The sequence below is a fragment of the Stylophora pistillata genome, chromosome 4 (genome assembly GCF_964205215.1).
Source record: "Stylophora pistillata chromosome 4, jaStyPist1.2, whole genome shotgun sequence".
In the NCBI taxonomy this organism is placed as follows: domain Eukaryota; kingdom Metazoa; phylum Cnidaria; class Anthozoa; order Scleractinia; family Pocilloporidae; genus Stylophora; species Stylophora pistillata.
This window is the reverse complement of record NC_142522.1, coordinates 34,458,325-34,482,998: the sequence shown is the minus strand read 5'-3', so window position 1 is coordinate 34,482,998 and position 24,674 is coordinate 34,458,325. Positions and strand designations below refer to the sequence as shown.

General features: G+C 37.4%; 5 protein-coding genes across 10 annotated transcripts in view; 4 read left to right on the top strand and 1 right to left on the bottom strand.

Annotated features, from left to right (window-relative positions):
* Positions 1-265: 265 nt before the first annotated feature.
* Positions 266-22,408, bottom strand: LOC111322881 (uncharacterized). The gene is made up of 2 exons (XM_022926098.2): positions 22,125-22,408; positions 266-1,179 (listed from the first exon to the last, which is right to left on the bottom strand). Exon 2 carries the CDS (start codon positions 1,032-1,034, stop codon positions 435-437), a length of 600 nt encoding a protein of 199 aa, XP_022781833.2. The 5' UTR covers positions 1,035-1,179; positions 22,125-22,408; the 3' UTR covers positions 266-434.
* LOC111322880 (cilia- and flagella-associated protein 53) lies at positions 1,169-7,270 on the top strand. Its single transcript, XM_022926097.2, has 10 exons — positions 1,169-1,308; positions 1,544-1,663; positions 1,858-1,967; positions 2,619-2,792; positions 3,158-3,380; positions 3,480-3,680; positions 4,027-4,125; positions 4,605-4,821; positions 5,379-5,596; positions 6,143-7,270. Exons 1-10 carry the CDS (start codon positions 1,243-1,245, stop codon positions 6,254-6,256), a joined length of 1,542 nt encoding a protein of 513 aa, XP_022781832.2. The 5' UTR covers positions 1,169-1,242; the 3' UTR covers positions 6,257-7,270.
* Positions 8,294-16,186, top strand: LOC111322871 (uncharacterized). Of its 3 annotated transcripts, none has more exons than XM_022926088.2 (3): positions 8,294-8,752; positions 14,436-14,724; positions 15,580-16,186. In XM_022926088.2, the coding sequence occupies exons 2-3, from the start codon at positions 14,438-14,440 to the stop codon at positions 15,866-15,868; spliced, it is 576 nt and encodes a 191-aa protein (XP_022781823.1). In that variant the 5' UTR covers positions 8,294-8,752; positions 14,436-14,437; the 3' UTR covers positions 15,869-16,186. The 3 variants fall into 3 exon arrangements, with proteins under 3 accessions (XP_022781823.1, XP_022781821.1, XP_022781822.1); XM_022926086.2 differs by lacking the exon at positions 8,294-8,752 and adding an exon at positions 11,579-11,730; XM_022926087.2 differs by lacking the exon at positions 8,294-8,752 and adding an exon at positions 12,810-12,918.
* LOC111322909 (uncharacterized) overlaps positions 18,110-24,674 on the top strand; it is a 23,002-nt gene continuing 16,437 nt past the window's right edge. For 3 of the 4 annotated variants that reach the window (XR_016000860.1, XM_088759213.1, XM_022926130.2), the window contains exon 1: positions 22,693-22,833. The gene's annotated coding sequence lies outside the window, so the exon portion shown is untranslated. Of the gene's footprint in view, positions 18,251-22,692; positions 22,834-24,674 lie in introns of those variants that run through there. The other variant, XM_022926128.2, reaches the window with a different exon arrangement.
* Positions 22,700-24,674, top strand: part of LOC148733470 (uncharacterized) — a 40,531-nt gene continuing 38,556 nt past the window's right edge. The window contains exon 1 of the mRNA XM_088759216.1: positions 22,700-22,833. The gene's annotated coding sequence lies outside the window, so the exon portion shown is untranslated. The remainder of the gene's footprint in view (positions 22,834-24,674) is intronic.

Here is a 24,674-nt window from a genome sequence, read left to right as displayed (position 1 = left end):
ATTAATGTTTTTACAGATCGTCTCTATGTTGTGTTGAATACATGGCTGTACTCTAAGAATAATTGAAGGGAGCCTAGTGCTCTGAAACTGTGAAACCCAGGGTGCCCAGAATAGGCTTTTATGAAAAAACTAAAATCCTTGAGTCGCCCAAGAACAAAAGTAAGGTGCCAGGGGGCACTGGGTACTGCTAGACCACAGCCCTGGAATACATAATCTAACAAAATATCAATGCTTTGTCAAGTACCACGATGAAATGTTACCAGCATTTAGTTACTATAGTTATTTTTATTGACTCTTTGTTGCTGAACCCCTAAAGACTTATGTTACTGTCGCGTTAGTTTAACAGATACATTCAACCATCTACTTAGCTATCTAAGTGCAATGAACTGTACAGAAATGATCCTATAAAATTCGAGAAAAAGCAGTCCAGGAATTTACAACACGCCTTTCGTACTCGGTATGTCAGTTCCTTCTCTTCTAAATGCAGCCCGCAGGGCTAAAGCTAAGGCTTTGAATGCAGATTCCGCCCTATGATGATCATTTTTACCTTTTAACACGTCCACATGTAACGTAATAGCTGCTGAGGTGGCAAAGGAACTCAAAAAATGTGGTAGCATCTCACAAGACAGGTTCCCTATCCGCTCCCTCTGCAAGTTCAAGTTGACGTCGGCAAAAGGTCGTCCGGATATGTCGACAACGGCTCGAGAAAGCGATTCGTCTAGAGGAGCATAGGCATAGCCATACCTCGCTATGCCTCTTAAATCGCCAAGCGCTGCTTTCACCGCTTGGCCCAGGACGATACCACAGTCCTCTACTGAATGGTGATCGTCCACGTGAAGATCACCCTTGCAGCTCAAAGTGAGATCCATTCGCCCGTGTTTCGACAAAGCGGTCAACATATGGTCCAGAAATCCAATACCAGTGCTTATCTCACCTACTCCAGTTCCATCTATGTTGACTGACAAAGAAATGTCTGTTTCTTTTGTTTTTCTTTCGACAGTCGCTGTTCTGACGATCGTATAACCATCCGCCATTTTAAAAATTGTACAATGTAGGGAGACTGGTCACTAGAGTCCTGCCTATTCAGCACGATATCGAGGCACTTTTTGGTGTTGGTCTGTCGGTAGTCATGACAACAGGAGGGAATAGAAACCGATGCGCCAACTCAGCTGCTGCAATCTTCAAAAGAGTTGTATATTAGTGTTGCTTCAAGTCGCTCCAAAAGAATAATTCACCGTAAATATGATGGTTCAACACGTCCGAAGGTGTAGGGAATTTACTGGGCCTACTCCTCACTCAGTGGCTATCGTAAGTAATGATATCTCGTACTATTTAAAAGCGTAACCTAGCATTTCAGTTTGTTTGTGTGTCAGGCCATTTTGTGGACCTAATTTTCCTCAGGACCTAGGAAACAAAAAGGTCAGTTGTTTGTAGCAAGAATGCTTCTAAACTTTGTGATTGTTGATAAATAAAACTCGCCGTATGAATTCTGTCACTCATTTGGAGAACGAATGGCTTAATTCTCACGCTGTGTATGTTATAGAGAGCAAAACCGACAAGCAAAAGACCTGTGGAACATCTTATTCTCGAAACAAGGAGAAAAGATGAACTTAGGGAGCAAGCTATAGCTGAAACCAAGTACCAGAAACATTGTGATCTAAAGGTAAGTTTTGTATCATGATCATAGATATGTGTGGCGGCCATATGAAACTTGATGTCGAACAGAAAATGTGCTTTTTTTATGTTTCCACGCCGATAATTGATATTTGTGCCTTCTCTCTATATTCACTTTCATCTGAGTTTGTTTACCAATGAATCTAAGGGTGATATTCTATTTTATTTCTGTTTTTGATGTAGTCGGAATGGGAGAAAGCTACTGATAAAAGAATAAAGAGCAACACGATTGCTAGAAGAGTTGAAAAGTTAATGCAAAGAGGAACTTTTAGCTTGGAGGATAGAAGAGAAAGGTGAGGGATAAAGTAACAATGTTGGCATTCATTCTCTCTTTTAAACTTGTGTTTTTCTCCAAGTATTGGTTTAACTCGAAGACTTAGTAAATGGATAAACTGTCAAAATGCCGTTGAAGCCTGAAGTTTTTCAGGCTCCTTTTATGCAGTTTTACTCATTTTGATAAATTTTGTTGCACTTAGATTGTGGCCTTATTTTATATAGTTTTTAGCTTGCATTCTTATAGACCTGTTTATAATCAAAGAATTCATTTTATATACATTTTTTACATTTTAACATCAACTACGATACTTTTAGGATTGAGGTCCACTAGTTCATCAGTCGAATTACTGTCATGTGTTACCCTCTCAAAATAATATAATTTGGATATATCAACAGAGTTGAAATGGTAAATTGGCCACTGTAACGATTACAAAAGCTGACGTTTCGAGCGTTAGCCTTTCGTTGGAGCAAAGGGCTAACGCTCCAACGAAGGGCTAATGCTCCAAACGTCAGCTTTTGTAATTGTTACGGTGGCCAATTTACCATTTCAACTTTGTTGATATATCCAAATTATTTCGTTACTCCCACCCACGCAACCCCAAACAGTTTCTTTCGAAACTATCAGCCTCTTAAAATAAAGTTGTTATTATTGTTATTATTATTATTAGATTGAAAGAAATGCTGTTGGCTGAAGAGCAACAGTACATTGAAGAAATGGAAGCAAAAGAAGAAACAACTCTTGAAAGGCAGGCAAAGATGAGAGAAAGAGCCAAGTTTTTAAAAGAGAAAAGAGAGCAAGAACGACTAAAACTGGTGGAGGAAAAGCTTGATCAGAGATGGAGGTACTTATTGATTTCATGAGACCTTACGTGTCATTAAACTAAAGGGTTTTGTATAGAAAGCTCATTGCTAATTACTCTACAAGGTTTCATAGGCTTCTTTGGTCATAAAGAAACTCAAAATGGAGTCAAGTAGACAATAGAGATTTATTGTAGATATTGACACTGAACTACAGTGCCTGCACTGTACTTCAAAACTTTGAAAAAAACCCTGCCTGGATGGAAATCAAGGGAAATGATAATTCATGTTATACTTAAATAATTAACCCCAAAGCTCCTGCCTCTTGTCAAGTGATTCTACAATGCTAACCCCCTTGTTTTTCATCTCACATGATTATAATTTAATTTTCATGTGTCTGGATTTTCAGGGATAATTGTGAAGAGCTTCGCTCAACTCTTAGTCAGCGTCATCAAGATGAAGTTTTTGTGGAGCGTCATGAACAGTTGAAAATGAAAGAGGAGCAGAAAAAGAAGGAATTAGAAGTAGATAAATTTTATGCTGACTTGTGGGCAGAAGATATCAAGGTTAAAAGTATGAGAGAAGAGCAAACTGCAAGGGAACAGATTGAAAGGAACAGGGAAACATTAAAAGTAAGTTGTTACTGGGGTTAACAGCATGAAGTGTTTATTTTCAACAAATGGAAATTGAGAGTGTATCTAATATTTATCATGGATATTTGAATATTTCAGGTTCTACAAGTTCAGATAACAGCCTGTGAGAAACAGCGAGAAGATGAAGAGAAACTGAAGGAGATGGAAGCACAGTGGTTGAAGGAAGAAGCTAAGCTTAGAGCAGAGGAGGAAAAATGGCTACAGGAAGAGAAGCTTCGCAAGCAGAAGGCAGCAAAAAGGTCAAGAGAGGTGTCCATCAGACTCAAGAATGAGAAAGAGGTTTGTTCACATACACAAACATGTACATCATTCTTTGTAAATGTTACTATGTGTTTTACAATCTTATAATTAGTAATGCACTGTAAGTACAACTAAATCATATAATAGCTTAAAAAATTGAACTGTATTTATTCAGTAATTGGTATCCTTCGTCTGGTATTTGCATGTGAATCAACTTCTTTCTAAACTTTACTGTAAAGCTCAGTGTAGATAATTTTTTGAAGGAAATGGTTTTCATTGTTGTTTCATTGTTGCCCCTGCTTATTGTAAGCTGTTTATTTAAATATATAAACCTCATATATTCATTGTATCCTATTTATTTTTGTTTTCCACTTGTTTTCTTAAGGCCAAAGAGAAGCAAGAAGAACTAGCACTGGACATGAAAATATTAGAAAAACTTTTGGATGATACAAGAAATGAAGTGAAAGAAGAAACACAGAGAAAGGTGAGCACACACAGTGATGCTTATTCATTGAATTAAGCAGCCTCCTCCCAGTGAAGCTCAAATCGGGGCTGGTGATTAGCAGTGACGGTCAAGAATTTTGTAATAGTTTTGATTACTTACATGTACATGAAAACTAGGATATGACTGACAGGTTACTTGTACATCCCATCTTTTCACACATACAGTGTAGGCCTGCTTTAAGATATTTTAAACTGGGTAACTGATCCTACTGTTTTGACAAAATAATGATATTGATTGTTAACTTGGGCGAAGTTTTGAGCTTTTCTACTGGTTTTATTTTGTGTACTGATCCCACTGTTTTTACAAAATCATGATATTGATTGTTAACTTGAGCAAAGTTTTGAGCTTTTCTACTGGTGTTATTTTGGGTACTGATCCTGCTGTTTTTACAAAATCATGATATTGATTGTTAACTTGAGCAATGTTTTGAGCTTTTCTATTGGTTTTATTTTGAACAGCGTGAAATGCGTGAAGCGAATTTACGTTTCATGCAGTATTGTGCAATGAACCGTAAAGAGGAGGAGGACAGAGAGAAGGAGCTGGAGCGCATCGTAAATGAGGAAGTAGAAAAGAAATGGGCACAAACTATCAAGCAGTACAAAATGGAGAGAGATGCCCGCCAGAAACTCTTGGCAAATGTCATGAAATCTAGGGAACAACAGATTGAAGAGAGAAGTAAGTTGGAAAATCAAGAGGAGATTGTTGTACATTTAGCGTTAGTAGCTACTAGTGGCACATGAAGTACAAAAATATACGTAAGGCTATCATCATTATCATATAGTTGGGCTACATGTAGCTCGCTGGTAGTATAGAAGTCCTGTAGATTAGTGTTATAGCACTGATCTGGGTAACGTGCTCTAGGTGTGGGGTTTTTATACAAAGTAGTACCTGATCTTTAAGTTCTAAGGTCGTGAGAACCAGTTTTTGAGGAGAAACCCCACTGCGTTATGCGGTATTTTTGTGAAGTACGAGACTTCTTTTAACTTGAACGAGACTGCAATTTACTAGTTCGGTGAAACAGGAGAACAGAAAAGAGGCAATAAGTAGTTAGACGAAAAAATAAAAGGACAAAGAATGAACTCAAAAACAAATTGCAACAGATGAACTTGAAAAACTTCTTTAAAACGATCTGTTCTTTGAAACACATTTCAAATGATGCATGACTTAGTTTGGAAGAATCATTTAAGAAACGTTTTTCAAAAAATCTCACTCATAACTTCTTGTTTTTTTAGAACGACTTGCTGAAGAGGAACAAGAAGCTGAAAAAGCCGAAAGGGATGCACTCTTAGCAGCGATTGAAGAGCACAAGCGATTAGAAGCAGAGAATCAAGAGAGAATAAAGAACAGAAATATTGGTTATCAACGGGACCTTGACATGCAAATTGACTATCAACGCAGAGTCAAGGATAAACAAATGGAAGAGGAAGAAAGGGAATTCAGAATGGGACAGGTTAGTAATTAACGAGATACAGGAGGGAGATCATGTGCAGGTGTAAGAAGTCCTCAACATGATTGTTGTCATGACGTTCAGTGACGTTTCGACAGGCGGAGCGGAAAGTTCTCATCAGATTCAAGTGAAATAACGTCACGAGAACAAGGGCACCTGGAATATTCGCTGAATTAAGCATTAAATCTTGATTCTGAAATTTTTGACCAAATAGTGAAGGAAAACAACACACAAAATGAATGATGTATCTGTTGACAGTGATACTGCGATGGCTTGGATTATGTGTACAGTGGATTCATTCTTAGTTTTATACTTCTTGGGAAGTGACATGCAAATTGTAGCTGACATGCAAATTGTAACATGTAGCTGTCCATTGTCATGGAGATGCGTCCCACATTTAGACAACCAATATGACAATGAAATAAAAGTAGAGGTCTAAATTGTTTCGCAATAAGTCAACATCTGTGGGGAAGTTATAAGAGTGTCATGAAACGCCGGAAGGAGACAAGATCAGAGAAGGTTGACTATTGTTTATTTTACTTGATACAGGAAGCTGAAGCTGAATATCAGAGAAAGCTCAAAGAAGCCCTTGAGAGACCGACCACCGATAGAGTGCACCCCATGAGAATCATGGGAACAGCGCTGAGAAACAAATCCAACTAAAAGAATTGCCATATTGACGGTTTCGCCTTCTTTATTTTTTGAAGATTGAGAAAATTTTGATTCAGCTTTTTAACGATGCCTATTGTAGAGATGTAGTGAATTGTACAACTAAAACAATGCCACCTTTTATTTTCTGTACCGAATATATAGCTTCTGTAAATAGAGACGAATAATAATTGAGTGGTCTTAGTGATATGTACAGGTGGAACTAATCTACGAAATGACATCGTTAAGGTTTTCAGTTAACGGATGTGGCCAAAGTGTGTTGTATGTGAAAACGAAATCATTTTTTTGTGTAAACAAATATTCTCCATGATGATCCAGAGCTTGTTGCAGAAAAGAAAACTTTTATACAAGCCTAACCTCTGCAATTAAAACTCCTTGGCATTTTAAGATACGGATGAAACGATAGAAAAACCATCATCACAGTGGTAACTATTTTCAAATGAAACAACCTCGTTTCCAGGGTCTCTCATCATCCTGCCCCCTGGAGCTCGCTCCAGGGGGCGGGAGGATGAGAGACCCTGGGAACGAGGTTGCAGATCAAACGCCTTAAGGAAGTCCTTTTAAGGCAGGTGGAAATAAAACTTTCCCCTGTGCTACTGGGTGTAGGTATGAAATAATCTTTTCATCTCAACGGTGCTTTGCGCTGAAAGACACAAAGACTGAAAAAATTCGTATTCCGCTTTTCCTTAAAAAATTTTGTCCACTATATAGAATTCTCGTGCTGTCACTAGACAACTGGAAAGCTGGACTGCTTTTGGAACTTGAGAAGAAGAACCTTGAAGTTCATTAATTTTCCAGGATGCGAGAACTTTTTAATATTCTCTACAATGGCCATATTCCCAACGAGCCTTTTTATTTTTTAGGAGGCTTTTTTCGGTATTGCCGCATTATTGATAAAGTGACGACTCACATTTGTAATTATAAGCCGCTTTCCGCAAATTATACTTTATGAACCGACGATACCAGTTAGGTAGAGAAACAGGCACAGCGCGTAAAAAAAAAAGCAAATATACATGTGTATATATATATATATATATATATATATATATATATATATTTAGTCGTTAATGGAACTCTCAGGCCAACAAAGGTGCACCGCGCCAGGAAGATCAATAAAGATTCGCAGTCCAAACCTCACAGCCAACACGAACGTAGAAAGTTTAAAAAATTGCGGGGATGGACAACTTCTGACGTAAAAAATATAAAAAAATTTTTTAATAAAAAACCTTTCGGTCAGAGACCTTCAGTTATTTACAACTTTTGAAATAAAAAAGAGAGCATTAAATAGGATCGAAGTGCTAATGATTACGTAATTACAGATTTTAAACTTTCTACGTTCGAGACCTTAAAAGAACTGATGAGGGTCTCGGACCGAAACGTTTTTTATTAAACTTTTTAGATTTTTTATTGAGTATATGTCTTCCTTCGCTCGAAGTTGTCCGTCCTCGTGTGCCACACTACTTCTCCTATATATATATATATATATATATATATATATATATATATATATATATATATATATAATATATATTTATATATATATATATATGTTCTTTGGCATTACAAAACTTTGATTTTATGTCCAAATCGAGCACTCTGCTTGGATGAGTCATGTCGAGCAATTGTGCGAAGCTCACTAGTTTCTAGTTTGAGCACTCTGGCATGGCTTAAATGGTGCCACAAATGTGGAATCATTTGGGGTGGCTTTATAGCTCTACCCCCATCCTAGAATCAGCACTGCACTAATGAGGTCAAGAAAGCCGCAACAGTACTGTCTGCAGTTATATGTATTGGCGCGAATTTTGTTAGATACAAATTCCAAATTTTAATACGGTCTCGAGTTTTAGCCATTAAATTTAATTGCATAATATCTATCCGACCTATTCAAAGGAAAAGTCTTATTTCGATCTAGATCGATAGTATTTATTCCTGCACTATTCTGTGGAGGCAGGAAAGGATAAAGTGTCAATGATGAATTTTCCCAACGGTTTTTTAGGTAAGCGGTCATCATTATCACCCTACACTTGGTGAAGAAGTTATCATCGCCAGATTTTTGGCCAATAAGCGAGAAACGACAAATGAAACTCCTGTTTACACAAGCATTTAACAATCGCCTGCTGCGGCATGACTGATGTCACCGCGCCATCTACGAAGTCCTGACAAGAAAGGTGTCAATTATGCTCAAACTGAAGTTCAGTGAACATCTTTTCCTGTGTGATTTTCCAACCCTTTGAGGCCGTCTTCGACATCTCTCTTAAGGGTTGCGCAAAGCTGACAAAAGCATGGAACAGGAAAAGCGCGGCAAATGTTTGCTGCCTTCATCATCCTCCTTCGCAGATCATATCACCCGTCTTCAGATTTCCGCGAACGATAGGTTTTAGATCGGCGATACAGTTTCACATGCTGCGCGGGTTAATCAGTTCAATTCAACGAGGAGAAGACAAAAAAGAAAATCAGCAGAGAAGAGTGACCAATCTGAAGGAGACTAAGGTATTGAAAGGTTGTTCTAGCATAACTTTCACACAACATTAGCCTTACGGTTTAAATCGATTTTCGATCCACGTAGCCCGTTTTGTCAAATCCTTTGAATAAAATGTGGTGGATCAAGGGTGATCTCGGTAAATATTTATCTATCTCATTAAGTGTTAATAAAATTGTGAAATGTATGTATTGCGTAATGAGACCAGATAGTGTTGTTGTCAATTCTAACAACGTGCATTACTGACCCTGAATTACGCCGAGAGGCGGTGAGGCGTTTCATTTTAAAATATGGTGGGACCCCGCCGAGTTGGCTAGCGCATACCCTTACTAATTTTTTTTTTTCTAAAATTTCTCTTGCGTGGTTCGTTGGCATTCAACCTCTTTGAAGCCATGTCTAACGTGTTTGTATTCAATTTGTGACGATGCATAGGTAGGAAGTTATCCAAAAAGAGTCCTATGGTACGTTATTTTGCCGAAACGATATCGCAAGATTGAATATTCTGCCAAGCCAAACTTATGCGACGCAGGTGCTATGTTCCTCAGTCAGTACAATCTGAGATAATGTTCAAAATAAATTCTCTTTTTTGACAGAAATGAGTAAGAATAGCGTCATCGTTGCGCTCGCAAAAGTACTTTTTACTAAGTAATTTCCGAAATCGCGAGAAGGGGGGCGTGTATATTATCTAATTGTTTCGCACACACTGTTCAATCAAAATAAGTAGTCAGCTCTTTGAGAAATAAAGAGTAAAACCTGATGATGCATTGTACTTCTGCCATTTTTTTTTTAAGTGTGTACCACCTCATATTTGCCGTTCTACCAACTCCTTCCGACAGTTAAAATGTCAAGAACGCCAACGTTTTTATTTCCGTTGGATGTCCTGAAATTCATGATGGTCACTAAAAACGACAGATTTAATAGGTATTTTGATGAAAAGGGATTTGTTTTCGATCTTTTTTCATCAGCAATCAACCTTGTTTCCGCGATTTGTTACCGATAATAAATTTTGGTCCAAACCTAGTTCCAGGCTGTTTTGTTCAAAAAGGGTTGTGAGAAATCGAATGGAAACTAGACTTCTGGATTTTTCTATCGAACACGGTGTATCATGTTGTATAAAGTTATCTTTACAAAGTCATAGATACGATGTGAATCGGTTTCGTCTCCTTTCCGAAAACCACAATTTTTGCGGCGCCAGTCTGCTTTTAAATTCAAACTTAGTAAGCGACACAGTTAGCCTTAATCTTGCTGGCATACACATTTCTCCGAAACCAACGAAAAAGAAATTTGCCAATTGCCTCTCTGAAAAGCTTGGATGAACATTTTAACAGTGTGTTAGTTGTAAATAAGTTTAAGAAAATTACCTTTTGTCTCGAGTGTTTCAATAACTAAAACCAATTATCGTGGAGAAATCACTTTCTCTAAACAAAAGTCTGCTAAATTGTTCACTAAATGATTTAATTTTCAGTTTATAAGATTTATGTCACTTTCCCCGAAGAATTTTGGACTAACCTAATCTGTTACGATGCTTCGAATTTGAGCTGTATTTGGTGTAATTCCGTAACTTAAATATTATCCGTTAATTGGTGTTCTTTCGATTAATTTCAGCTGATACTTCTGCTCCTATTCATGTTGTTGCGTGAGTCATTTTGAAAAATAAGTGTTGGCTGCAAACTAAAATCTCCTTGGTATCCAATTAGGATTTTTCAAAGCTTACCTAAAAAAAAATGAGAAACGCAAGGGCGTCTCAATGACATGGTCGGTTATAGTAACGTTATCTGCTCTAATATCAATGTACTTTCAAAAATTTTAAAGGAAAAAAAAAGATCAACTGTGGGTTTGTTCCTTTTCCACAAGGCCACAAAAAGACGTTGTGATACAACGATAATGAAGATAAAATAAAATTTGAAATTACCAATGAACATTATATGGGTTTTCATTGTTTTTCAGGAGATAAAACGGCGCATTTCTCTATCAAAAATGCTTTTAATACCATTGTTGGCTTGGGATAAATCTCTATTTAAAATTCTATTCTATCGCATTATCAGAATAGAATGTGATTACCTTTACAACAATGGCTAATCGACCTGGGTATCCTCTTTTGTAAGAACGAAATTTGGAAAAAAAAAATTGCGAGACACCTTCTCTCACGCTGGAAGATTTTCCCAAATGTTGATCGAGAAAATCTGTTCGAAACACCTCTTACTGCTAACTTTGTTTAAGAAGTTATCTCTAGAAATCGCCGAGTGTTTTTTGAAATGTAGGAGGAGTGAATGTAGTTGCTTTATACCAGGAAAATAGATTTTCAGGGAGATTGGCCTAATACATGGTTTAGCTGTTTTTTTTTCTTTGCTGCATTAAGACAATCATGAATAGAAAAGCCAATTATTCTTGTTAAAACAAGGTAATGGCTTTTTCAATATCATTTCAACGATTGCTTCCCTCCTTAAATTGAACGGATTTATTTTCGTTGTTAGAATGCCAACGTTCTATAAATGAATAGAATGGATTCAACGTGATCACCCTTTGTATTGGGAAAATGGCAATAGAGGTATTGAGGTTTAAACCGACCGCATTAAGCCGAGATAACAAATCTCATTTTCACGAGTGATTTAGAGTTAAAATGATGGTTGGAATGAATTAAAGAGTATTTCTGCTCTTTGTTAGTTCGAGTTCCGGAAATATCGTACCACGCGCTAATTAAAAGCGATCTTTGCCTGGCTAAATGTTTACTCAGACTTTAGTATTGTATCACGTTCAAGAGGATGCGGATTCGAGGTTCAATAACAAATTACCCAATTCAAACATTCGATCTGCGTGTCTAGATTAGCTTCGGATATCCTATCATTGACGAAGATAAACACTTCATTAAAACACCCACAATTAGCCTTGGGACTATAAAGCGATGTGTTCAGTTTCAAGGCCAACCTTATAGATCAAAAGTACTGCCAGTCTTGGGACACAGTACAGAATTTCCCTATTGTTTATAAAGGTGAGCAAAAATCTTCCCTGCTTTAATACTTAACAGGTCTAGTTTTATTTCGGTTTTCGACTGGGTGTATTTTTCCTGTTGTGGCTGTTTGTCATGGTTAAGATTTTAAATGGAAAATTAGCCTCTATTTTTTTTCTCTTTGTGAAACCGCGAGGGAGTACAACTTGCAAATTTGAATGATGTTCAATTTTTATTGCGGCTATCCTTTTTGTGAAAAGCTGTGGGAAATTTCTTAAACGCTGGCCTCTCTGCGAAAGAGTTTGAGCTTTTTTGTACTTTCACTGATGTGAAAATGCTTTTGATAGGCATGCTAAGGCGCACACTAGCTTTATTTATTTGGCTCAGTAACAATAAATCCAATAGAAAGTGATACAAAAGAAACTCTACTTTTTTTATTGAAAACTGTTGTTTTAAAAATATATGTTCAGTATAATTTTATAATTTAAAAATATAAGTTCAGTATAACTACTGTGTAATTTTCCGAAATCTCAGTGCTTTCTCTTTCTTAAAGATTTGCAGAAGATCAATTGCAAAGCTAAATTATCAAAAAATATATCTATTTGTAACCAAGGGCTAGAGATAAACGACCGTTAAAGTTCGACAAGAAGTTATATCTATTGTTTCTTTTCTAGTGCTCAGTGTAGAGTCAACTGAACTGAAAAAAATAATTTCACTAGCAATGCCTCCACATTAATTGAATATCCTTTGAGAAAAATGCCTTTTTATCCCTAAACAATGTTCGTTGATCTATACATTTAAACAAAAAGAGGAAATTTCTTTTCTTTCTTACACGCGTAAAAAGTAGGTTTTCAACTAGGTATCTTGATAAACGCTTACAGCATCATGTTTAGCCTGTTTAATTAAACCTATTTAATCTGCCCTCACAATTTGTCTTTTGGAGATTTCTGTGCATACAAATCAATTCTGCATTTTTCAACTTCCTTTAAATAATCTGAGTTGACGTGTGCGATAAACTCGCGCGAATTCAACGATGATTTGTAGGAAAATTTTCTGTTTTAACGGGCCATGAGAGGTATAGTTTGCCCTCATAATCTGATTCATTATTAAATTTCAGTTTCGCTTTGTTTCACACACCCTTGAGACAATATTTTGCTGCTAAGAGAGTAACTAGAAAAAGACAAACTGGCTTTTACTGAGGAATTCTTCAGAAGAGAACAACGTAATAGGGTAGGTTCTTGTTCCAATGAGGTTTAGATAAAGATTTCTGATGAGAGTGCTAGACAATTCGCCAGGAAAATACGAAATGGAACAAAAGATGTTATTCTTAAGTAAATAGATCTGTTCTTTCTTGTTTCAGCTGTTTATTCACTGTTTAGGGAATGTAAAGGAACTGTCGAATACTGAAAAATATGACTGTATCATTAGTTTTTCCTCTGCACGAATAAGACTCAAAGGACATTTGTTTGGAAATCTAACATGAACTTTTTTTTTCAAATCCAAACTGATTTGGCTCTCCTATCAGTTGAGAATCATTTTCCTTTGACGCGATTCAAAATAATCCATTATCTAGGAAAATAATTTCAACAGTATGCAAAATTCAAGGACGTGAGGGAAAGGTGAATTTCTTCTTAGGTAGAATGCACCAACTATTTTTGAACGTGTACACGAAAATCGCAACGAAATTTCACTATTTCAAAAAAGATAAAAAAAAAAAAAAATGAAATGAAAATGAAGTCGACGTTAAAAATTAAACGAAAACGAAATTACATGGCGAGTCGGATTCAGGGGAGACACGAGGAAATTTTTCAGATAATTTGTTTGCTTAGTATATCTTTGATCATATCATAAACAGCATTCTCTGTAAACATTTAATAAAGAGTACGGAAATCACCTTCAGCTCTCACTAAAGCAACAGAGGAAGCGAAAGTGGCATTCCGTGCAATTAGAAATTGATGATTTTTGGAAAAATTGTACGTTTAAAGCATTAAGTACGAATCTCTTGGAGAAGAGTTTGGGAAGAGTTAGTTGTGTGGCTAGTGTGACTTTTTTTCTACCAGGAGAGGGGAGGTGAAAAACTCTGTGAGACTTGATACCGGATTGGACAGGTCTAGGTTCTTAGGTTCAAGCGCTTTTGGTACCGGAAAAAGACATCAGCCAATTAGAAAAGAACACAATGTATAATCATGGAATGCTAGAAAAGACGCGAAAGGGAAGAATAAACAAACACAAGGACACAGAATAACCAGAGAAGGAAAAGATTAACCCTTTAACCTCAAATTCTGACCAGCATCTAATTTCTCTTTTACAGTATCACTGCTGAATCAAACATTAAGGTCAGGAGAATATGAGAGATGATTATTAGCTAAAGAAGCTTTCGATTGTCAAAACAATTACCCTTAACAGTAATATAGGAAGTGTTTAGAGAACAGTATGGAGAATACGCAAGTTGATGTCTGGGGGTAATGGGATTAAATTTTGATTGATGGACCGAAGGCTTTCATTACCAGTTTAATTTCCATGCTAGTCTAAAATTCAGAAGGGAAACAGCAAAAAAAAAAAAAACAGAAACAAAAACAAAAAACAAAACAACCGGATGAATAAAAAAGTATGAAGTATAAATGGAGAGACCATGTTGGTTAATAATCTTAAGAGCAAGCTCCTGTGCAGGCAAGCAGCAGCACCAGCAACTTAACGGTAGCGAAAAAAAAACGACATATTTTCATCGCTTCCTTTTTTCTCAACAGGAATGTGGCAACAAATTACATATTTAGCCCTTCTGTTGGGTATTTTCGTGGAGTTTACACCCAGCTTTGCAGCCGAAAAGACCACAGAACTACAAGACGATTATTCGTCAGCATGTCCACCGGGTTATTGGTGCAAGAAAAAGCGGGAGTTCGATATGGGCGAATGTCCCAGAGGATTTATTTGCCGATCTACACGAAGCACCCTCGGCCTGTGTCCTCCAGGATACTGGTGCAGAAGAAGCGAATTGGTTCTCGATCAACCTACTGATCCAAAGAACTGCGCAGCCGAGTAAGTACGAGAAGTTTAGATAAAGGCCGGAATCCCATTTTTAAAAATCCACAAGTAGAATGAAAGGAGCCTATGGTCAGCAGACTTTGGAATGGATTTGAAATTCTTCACTTTTCACTCGGATACACTTTTCGAAGAAATTCACATCCACTTTATAGCTAGAGCAAGCATTTAGTTTTCTTATCGCAACTCAAACTGATTGTATCGTAATTCAGAAGCTTTCTCTACTGAAAATTTGCTTTTACGGTAAAAATGTGTCCACTTCTTGATAAATTTATTATTTTCCCCAGCTGTGTACTTTATGATAGATTGATGGTCGTTGTGAAGTCACATGCACACCGATAATTTCTGTTGCTCGAAGGGATACTCTTCCGTCTTAAACATTTTTCTTTGGATAAATTTCGTGCTTGAGTGTAAAAATGTCCCAAGAGAAGGCTATGAAGAGAAAAAAATCATACGTTATTGACTTTTTATCCAAGTATGGCACTAAATTTGTTAACTATACCAGGTCCGCTAAAAGACGTTTGAATGCGAAAGGCACAAAGATTGCACCAGTTGGTGGTGTTCTTTAAAAGGCCACTTGTTTTTTTCGCGTGGAAAAGTCCGAGGGACGATACTCCGAGGAAAATTTTGAAGATAGAAAAACGCACTTATGCATTATAGCGCATTTTGAAACACTTTTTGAGGAGCAGTTTGTTGCCACCACCCCAGCAGACTGTCTCTTAAAGCCATTTCTGCGAACATGGATGGAGAGGAGAGAGAGGCCACGCTCTCCTGTTGGCCTTTCCTCTCGTTTGATCCTGTATACTCAGTCAACGTCTTGTAACATTTTTGCGTTTTGTAATATTTTTGTAGATATTGGTGCAAGGTAAGCAGAGATGAGATCAGTCAGTCTCGCTCCATTGACTCCTTGGCCTCCTGTCCGCCGGGATACTGGTGCCGCAAGAAGCGGTCGATCGATCTTTTGTCCAGCCGAAGCTGCCCACGCGATTTCACGTGCTCCCAAACGGAGCAAGAAAATGACTCGGCCTGCCCTCCTGGATACTGGTGTAAAAAGAAGAGAAGCGTTATCCAATCAGAAACCGAGAAAAGCGATTGTCCTCGTAGCTTCTGGTGTAAGAGGAAGGCAGCGAAATCGTCTTAACGATTCTTATGATCCCAAAAATTTGCAACCTTTTCGACGTGGGTTGAAAAGCGAATTTAATAACTGAATGACGTAGTTTTCAGAAGTCCCCTCGTATGAAATTGTATTCACGGATATATATGTAAATAAAACGGTTCTCCTGATCAAATCACAGAAAGAAATTCAATCCAAATTAATAAAATTTTGTTTGATGGGAAGAGGTAGGTCGAAGTGTTAAAGTTCGGTTAATGTTTTTTTTTTTTTTTTTCACAAAATAACATCCGATTTCTTTTTGTCCTAGCTAGTCAAATGATCAAAATAAAGTGAGTAGTAACCTAAGTCTTGTTAGTAGTTTTAGCTTTTGAGTACTGAAACTTCTTACGTTTTGAGAATTAGCTTGCGCATGGCCCCTCAGTAACGGTTGGGTGCGATGAAGAAAGGATACATCCTCTCAGTTGCACCTTAATAGTTAATAGTTCATAATCCATCACTGACAAGTTTCCATCCTCGACTTGACCCGACCACTGTACTTGGGTCTTACTCGGGCAAGAGTAGAACTGGGATCCAACAAACCCTTTACTGTATTTACCTTAGAATAGGAGGGATACCAAACAAGTGGAGAAACTCTTTTATTCCGGGGTTTTAAGACTCAATTACTGCATAGGGAGGCCCATGCTTCAATTGCAAATTTAAGGATATTATCATCAAAGTAACTGCTGGAAACCATAGCAAACACTGTGCTACGCTATCTAGCCTAATATGAATCAGCTGAGAGGAAACTTAAGCGTTGAGAAGAGAATTTGTTTCTCTGGGTCGTCTCAATATTTTAAGTCAGACGGTTAAAATCCTCCGCACTTTCCGGATGGGAAACTTAGGCACATTTCTTTTACTTTAACCACCGAATTTCAGTAACGTAAAATGACTTAACTTTCAATTGGCTGCGTTAAAGAAGAAAGGCTCAAAATTCACTAAAATTTACAGAAAAAAAAACTGAAAAGGATGGGGAACAGGAAAAACGAAAGTTGCGTATCCTAGAATTCATTCTTTTTTTTTTTTTTTTTTTTTTTTTTTTCAGAACTTGTGCCCATATTGGTCGGGCTATGGTTACGTAGCGCGCGCTTTTAACTCCTCCATTCGAACCTAGAACCTAGAACTTCCTGTTATTGCGGTTAGTAGTAATTTGCGCAAATTGCCTTGACTGAATTTATTCAAATTTTTTCTCCGATAATCATGAATCAGTTTTGCGACAATCATGGAAATGGGGACATACTGAATCGGACTGACGCACCTTTATCTTGCGAGAGAAACGAAATGCTTTCAACCTAACAACAAAGAAGCATAAAAGACGGACAGCTTTCTGGTTGTCTTTCATTTATAGCGTGCTCACGCTTACCATGAAACGGGAGAGGAAATTGTTTGAATTATTTTACAAAGCAAAGGAGACGGAAAAATTATTTTGCTTCACTCTCCTTTTCTGTATTCACCAGTTTCTATGCCTGACAACAGCGTCGTAGTAACCGTAAAACCATACCTTACTACTGTACCTAAGTTACCTAGGGCTTTTTCATAAACAGAAAAATTTTGCATGAGACTCAAACCCCTGTGACGAAATAAAAAAGAAAGCAAACATAACATTTAAATAGTCTTTAGTACTATATAAAAAAGAAACACAAACATAACATTTAAATAGTCTTTTGTACTATAACACGTGCATCTAGAGGAATAAGGACTTTCAAATAGCTACAATCTGTATGATAACAAAAATATTTGAAAATTAGTCTAAATGCTTTCAGGTAATTTATGGGGGCGCATTCACCACAACTTATATATAGAATAAAAATTTTTAAAAGCGATTTTCCACTATAGATTAAAAGCTTAGGCTCTTAAAAATATTCATAGATAGTTTGATAAAACTGTGGTGGCATAACTCGTTCGCATGAAATAGATAACGCCTAAAAGGACTGAAAAAAAACACGAAGTCAAAACGAGATGTGGCTGCAATTATTATGTTATGTAAACAAACTCAATGGGACAGCAATGTGTTTTGAAAGGAAAAGAAATGAAAAACTCATCTGCCGTTGAACCGGCTGGTTTTAGAGACGCTTTCCTTTATTTTTATTCTAATTAAAATTAGTCTACCGGTGGCGATATAATTGTAACGGAAAAAACTAATGCTTACTAATTTATAGTTATGACCCACGCTCTTGTGAAAATTTCAACACATTTCAAGTGTCGCGAGAACAATTACAGTAGCCTTGTACTTAAGAAACGAGCGCCTCCTTGATTTGTTCAAAAAGTGACTCTGATCTTCCGCGGTGTTTCGTTTACCGGCGCTAACTCTTTTATTTTCTGATCTGGTTGACGATTTACCATAGCTTCACGTTTTCACTGTTGAAATATAAGGTAAGTTCGCTTCATGTTTAAAACGATTTTGCTCGTCATTTGTGGGTGAGTTTACTAAAGGTGAGTCGACAAAACATACCATTCTTCATTGCATACAGGTAAGTTCGAGTGTATTATATAATCCGCGATAGAGTAAGCTTACAACTTATTATTTGTTCAAGTTCATAAGTTTCAAACATTTACTTAACGGCGTTTTCATTTGTATGGTAGAAATGTAAGAAAAGATGCCCTAGACTTGACGCCAGCGCCATTAACTTTTGGATCCAAGGCTAATAATAAAAACTTTATTCCGACCAAAAAGGAATTGTCTTAGGGAAAATTTAGGGCTCAAAATTGCACGTCGTGATGGTTGTCGATGGGTCTTGCTTGAAGGTGCAGTATCGAAGCCCAGCCACTAAAAGTTGACCGTGACATTGTAACCGTCAACTAAGTAGCTATCCTGCTTATCACCAAAGTCAAAATAAAGCTGCATTAATAATTTTGAAAAAAAGTTCTATTAATGTCTCAGTTCTCCGGAGTTTGATCGTATTTTTAGGGACATGATTGCCCTACTTTCGAGAATTGATACCAGATTTTTACCACAGGCAGTTTTAATATCGTTTTCACGACCAAAAGTTGTTGTTAATCTCTTAAAAATGTCCCAACAGGGTGATTTGATCTCTCCATCTTCACCTGGCAAAATGTTCCCTCAATTCCTTTATGTCGATAGTTTTTATCAGCTTATCATTAAGTCCGATTCTGGTCGAAGTTAGAGGCCCTTTTCTCTCATTCAGAAAGAATATCTTCCATGTAAAAAACCGAGTGCTGCTTAAGAATACAGATATAACGTCAGAGCTTGGGATTAGCTTGTAGTCATGCTTATTAAAACGATACTTTGAAGTCTAATGCGCTGTGACCACAAAACCACGAAAGAGTCTGTGTAGGTCTACCAAAATTAACCTCTCTAATCGTATTTCCTTCTTTTAAGATTATGGCTTGAATTTTTCCACCTGCCGTCTCTAATGTGAGTTATTTTTAGTTATATTTCTCATTATACTCCTCCTCAAGTTCTTAAATCCACTGTCATGTCCTTGTTAACGGTTTCGAATCGCAACCCCTTCCCATTTGCAGGCAAGAAAGCAACATCATTATATACAGAAATGCACTAAAGTCCGACGCAAAATAGGGCCTGCTTTCTTCACAGGCAGTTCACGCTCATGACGACATTATCTTTCGTCAAATAAGTTATTTGATAGCCATACCGTTAAGCGAAATTCAGATCTTAATGAACGACCGCCTACGCCTATGGTAAATGTTTTTGTTTAGATGAAAGCCGATTGATATCTAGCTGTACATGGAAAGACATGTAGACACATCTTGAGCTTCAAGGTGCATTTGCCACACAATCGATTCGTACGTTGCGTAATAATATTGATGATGAATAGCTTAGTTACTTTAGCTCATATCTCTTGCTTGGGAAGCCTGTGGTTCAATTTTCATCAGTTCCCTGTTGGTTGGACCACTGATAAAGTCATTACGTCACATGCGTTGGTGCAAATCATGGGGCAGTTTTACATTCCGAGTTCAATAAATATCCAAACACTTTCGATTACATATCTGTCATCGGCGTCATTAATTAACTATTACGCCAACAGCTTGCGAAAAGAATATGGCTATTTGAAAGAGGCAAACTTGTAAAACTTATGAAAAATAGCCACCGATTGAGAAATTCTAGAGTTTTCAAAGTTGCAAGAGGAACGAGTTTTCGCGACAGAAGTCCACATGCACTGAATTATGGAGTTTTGAAGACTTTTTTTCGAATAAGTAAACAGTGACAAGACGGTAAGTTCTATTTAGTCTCCAGTTTGGGAATTTAGATGTTTATCAGCCTGGTATTTTCACGATTAAGCCTATCGTCTCGGAAACCTTTTGATGGTTATTAAGTCTGGAAAGGTTCTTTTAGACTCTATAGCAATGGAATGTGGGAGAATATTTGATTCACAATTAAATTGTATTAAGGAATCCAAGTTTTCAAATGCTGTCGAGATTATTTTCTCATTGGCAACATCACTTTTTCCTACGAGATGTTCCCTAGAAAAAGGAGAAATAAACGAGATCTATCATGGTGGAAACGTCATTCATTACCTCATCAATTTTGATGTTAAGTCTTTATGCACTCTTTCGAAGGTAGCAGGCTTTCGGAGGACATTTGAGATTGTAATTTACGGAACTTTATCTCATGGTTTTAAAAATATATCTTAATTTATTTATCTATTTTTTAAAACGAGGGGGAGGGGGGTTATTGTCTCGAGATGGATCTAAGTCAGCATCGAGAAAAGACTTTTGCATTTCGAATTCAAAGAGGTGGACTTTTCTCTTACACTCCAAACAGACAGCAGCCGAGTTTTTCTGGCGGTGTCACCTCGAGCATTCTCTCTGTCGCTGTGAATTTGACTCTTGTTCATTCATAAAACACAGAGCAGCAGTTTATTAAGTGCCACCACGTGAATTCTGTAACTCTTTTTCTATTTGTCATCTTGATAACGTGAAGTTTTCGTGAGCCACAGTTCGAGCGGATTCGCTTTCAGATCCTGTTTTTAGACTAATTAACTATACAAGAACATCTCGGCGAAAGCACAGGCGTTCAATCAGAACCAGCTGAACTCTTTTAGTGGACTTTAATGCTTTTTGACATTTTGACATAATCAGTGTCTTATTCAACCAATCAAATTGTTTGATCTATAATGACAATTCCATCTGCTCGAACTTGTGATAAATTTTAAATTTAAAAAATATTCGAAACATAAAACTAAATCGTAAAGGCTACCATGATTCATTATGGCAAATGCACTTGATGCTGAAGTGTAGTACAGGCAAACCTCGATTATCCGGATTTTTCGATTATCCGGACTAGCTATTGTGGTCCCCTTACCTGGGAACATTAACAGTCATATTTTCGATTATCCGTACTCTCGATTATCTGTACTATTCAGCCCAGTTCCCACGAGTCTGGATAATCGACATTCGACCATACTTTGTCTCAGGATGAGGTCACTTCAGAAGTAAATCGCTACGTTTCGACTGCATAATGGGCTCAATCATAAATGGCGGACTAGATCAATATTCTCTTTTCTTATATCGCTTGCAGCGCCCGTGGGCAAGATGAAGCGAATCCTGTGTTCTGATTGGCTACCCGAACAGACAAGATGGGCCCATCTTGCCCGCTCGGGATTGATCCCGCGCATGGAAAAAAAAAAAATAGAATTAGAACTGCGTTCGTAATTCTTGGACAATTTTGGCGATAGAAACGCAAGAAGCGGCAGAAGATAGTCAAAAGAAAGAAAACAGAAACGACCCTCGTGAGTTTGTTAAGCTACAAACACAGTTGGCTTTCTTTCTCGGATCTCGAAATAAACAAAATATTTTTAATTCTTAATAAACCGAAATCCTTTTGCAATATAATGAACCTTTATTAACCAAACTTATTCGGTCAAGATGGCTGGATGTTAGCCTTGTTCTTTTTTCGCATTTTTATGGACCTCGACTTCGTCTCGGCCATAAAAATGCAAGGAAAGAACTCGGCCAATATCCAGCCATCTTGACCTCACGCTTGGTTAATGTATTCATGTTGATCAGCCCAACTAGCCTCGTTAGAATGTCTAAGGAACAATAAAACCTGAACTCAAAGATGGGGCTAAATGGGCTATTTTACATGATGGGCTATTTTACAAAAGAATACCGATTGGGCCTGCCATTTATGCATACCACCTATGCTCTTCTATTTCAAGGAATAAGGCCTACTGGAGACGCGTTATCATACGCACCATTGTGCTCAGCTGGAATTGGTTGGTATTCAACAACTGAAATTGGTGCATAAAACATTATATCGTCTTACCTGTGATCAGACTTGCTTTTAGTTAACTGAAAGGCGACTGGTAATCGAAGCACGTACGCATCCTCCACACATCACGTAAAACTAGACGTTATCATTTATTTCGAATGGCCAATACACAGAACTCGTTTCGACACTTCTCGTGGTTTGATCGTATTCTCTTCCAATTAAATAATCTCCACAATTTTTGCCACAGAATACGAGTCATGAGGAAATTGAACAGGAAAGCATAGAATGTTGTCGGTGCCTTTTGACAAACCCTCATCTCTATTGGTTACACTGATCATTAAAGAATAAAACTTCTTGAACTTCATCTCGCCAAAAACACCAACGTTAAGCGCCAAAACATCAAAATAGTAAAGTAAATCAGTATTGGCCGCCAAATCTCTCAGATATTCCTTACCCTAAAGGTGATGGTGATATATAGTCCCTTCTCTTTCGGTCAAGCGTGGTACAAGAATGTAAAATTGTATGACGCTTTCCGGCGGAAAGAAATTGCAGTGTCATGCCTACTCACGGCTAAATTCGCGGTTTAGGAATTGATTCTTTCTAGATTATAAGTTTTGGGCAACACCCTCAGAATTTTCAAGTGAATTTTCATACTTATTCTGCAATCGTTGCGATCTCAGGATCAAATATTACTGCGCTACTTTGTGAAGACCCTTCTTGCTATTTACTACAGTAACTATCCCAGGTGCTATTCACCAACAAAGTAAGTTTGCTTTCTTTTTCCTTTATTTATCTTTCACCTTTATAAGGTATCATTGTCACATAAGTAGTTTTCAGCGCCTCCCGGTTAGTTCAATTTAGGTAGAGCGCCGGACTGTTGTGCGGGAGGTCGTGAGTTGAAATCCGGCCGACCAACGCTCAGGGTCTTTAAATAACTGAGAAGAAAGTGCTGCCTTTATAATAATATCTGCAAATGGTTAGACTTTCTAGTCTTCTCGGATAGGGACGATAAATGGAGGTCCCGTCTCACAAGCCCTTGTATGTGATAAAAAAATTTGTGGGACGTTAAAGAACCCACACACTGTTCGAAAACAGTAGGGCACGTAGTGCCCGGTGTTGTGGTCTATCTTTGTGTAGCTTCTATCAAATTGATGGGGGGTACTGCGCCTTTGAATATTGTATAGAAAGGGCGCAATATAAAGAAGAAGTTCATTCAAATTCATTCATTCGTTCAGCGCTAAAACGTGTTCATGATCATCTGATTTTTGACCGCCTCTTTTTTGCTATGACTTTTGTTTATTTAAGCCTTTCGAAAAAACCTTTATTTCCGTGTATAAGCGCTACATTCATTCCCATAACAGGTCTATGTAACTTAACACGAAATCAAACTGTGTTGTGTTTGTTTATTGTATTTCGATTGCAAAAGGTGATGAAGAGTATTTTTACCGAGTCAATCTGTCCTGTGCAGTTCGAAGTATCCATCGCCTCGCACAACAACCCTAGCATGTTAACAGAGTTACTTATCATTTCTTTCATTTTTGGACCATTTTCGTTAAAGCGGAAACCGGCCAGTCATTTGCATCAAGATGTTAAATTAGCATCTCAGCTAGAAACAATTTGTTATATGAATTTGAAAAAAACGTGATCTAACGGTGTATCGTGAGGTACTGATGTACTTAAAAATAACGCGTACCACTTTCAAGTGGTTATAATTACAAAGCATTTCACGAGTACACCCACAGGAATTGAAATGAGGATCGATATTGCCATTCTGATTGCACGTGTTTTGAAGAGCGCATTTCTTCAGGCAGTCTACATGTATTCCATTTTGTTATCTATATTTATGAACTTTCCTCCACGTTTTCCCCCAACACCCTGCTTGGATTATCACGCCGGTAATTAAACCGATAGAAAGTGCTTAAAGAATCCCGTAGGAGACAAGAATCTGGAGCACAACTGTGCATTTGCTATCGATAGTTACTTTTTATATATCGCTTAGATAAGTTTATGGAATGTCTTGTATGCAAAAGAGCAAAATCAGTGTAAGGGTAAAAAAAAAAAAAAAAAAAAGCAAATCTAATTTGTCTTTTGCTCGCAGATATGTATATCCCTAAAGTGTAAACTATTCTCAGCATCTAAGAAATTATTTCTTTTGTCAATTTCTTGATCTTTTAAAACAGAACCCGGCCAATCACTATCGCCGTCATTATATTCAACTAAAAAAAAAAAAAAAACTAGAACCGCGCTAACTCGAACTGGTCGACTCGAACCGCCCATTAATTTAAAGCATTTTCCCTTTACCTTTAGGATTTCGAATCCACCCCCTAATTCCAACCATTTTTCGTTTCCTTCACGAGTTCGAGCTGGCGAGGTTCTACAGTAGTGTTGAGAAAACAACGCCCATTACTATCACACTGGTTTACAATTATTGTCACGCAATTATTGGACAGGCTTAACATTCCGAAAATATTTGTGCAAGGATTGGTTATTTTAAACGCTATTTCAACTCTAAAATCAATTTGATTTCGTTGAAAGAAAAATTGAAAAATCGTTTTGTTCGAGTTCCCGCAAAATTGTTTAAGGCTAAATTTACGACGTCACTCC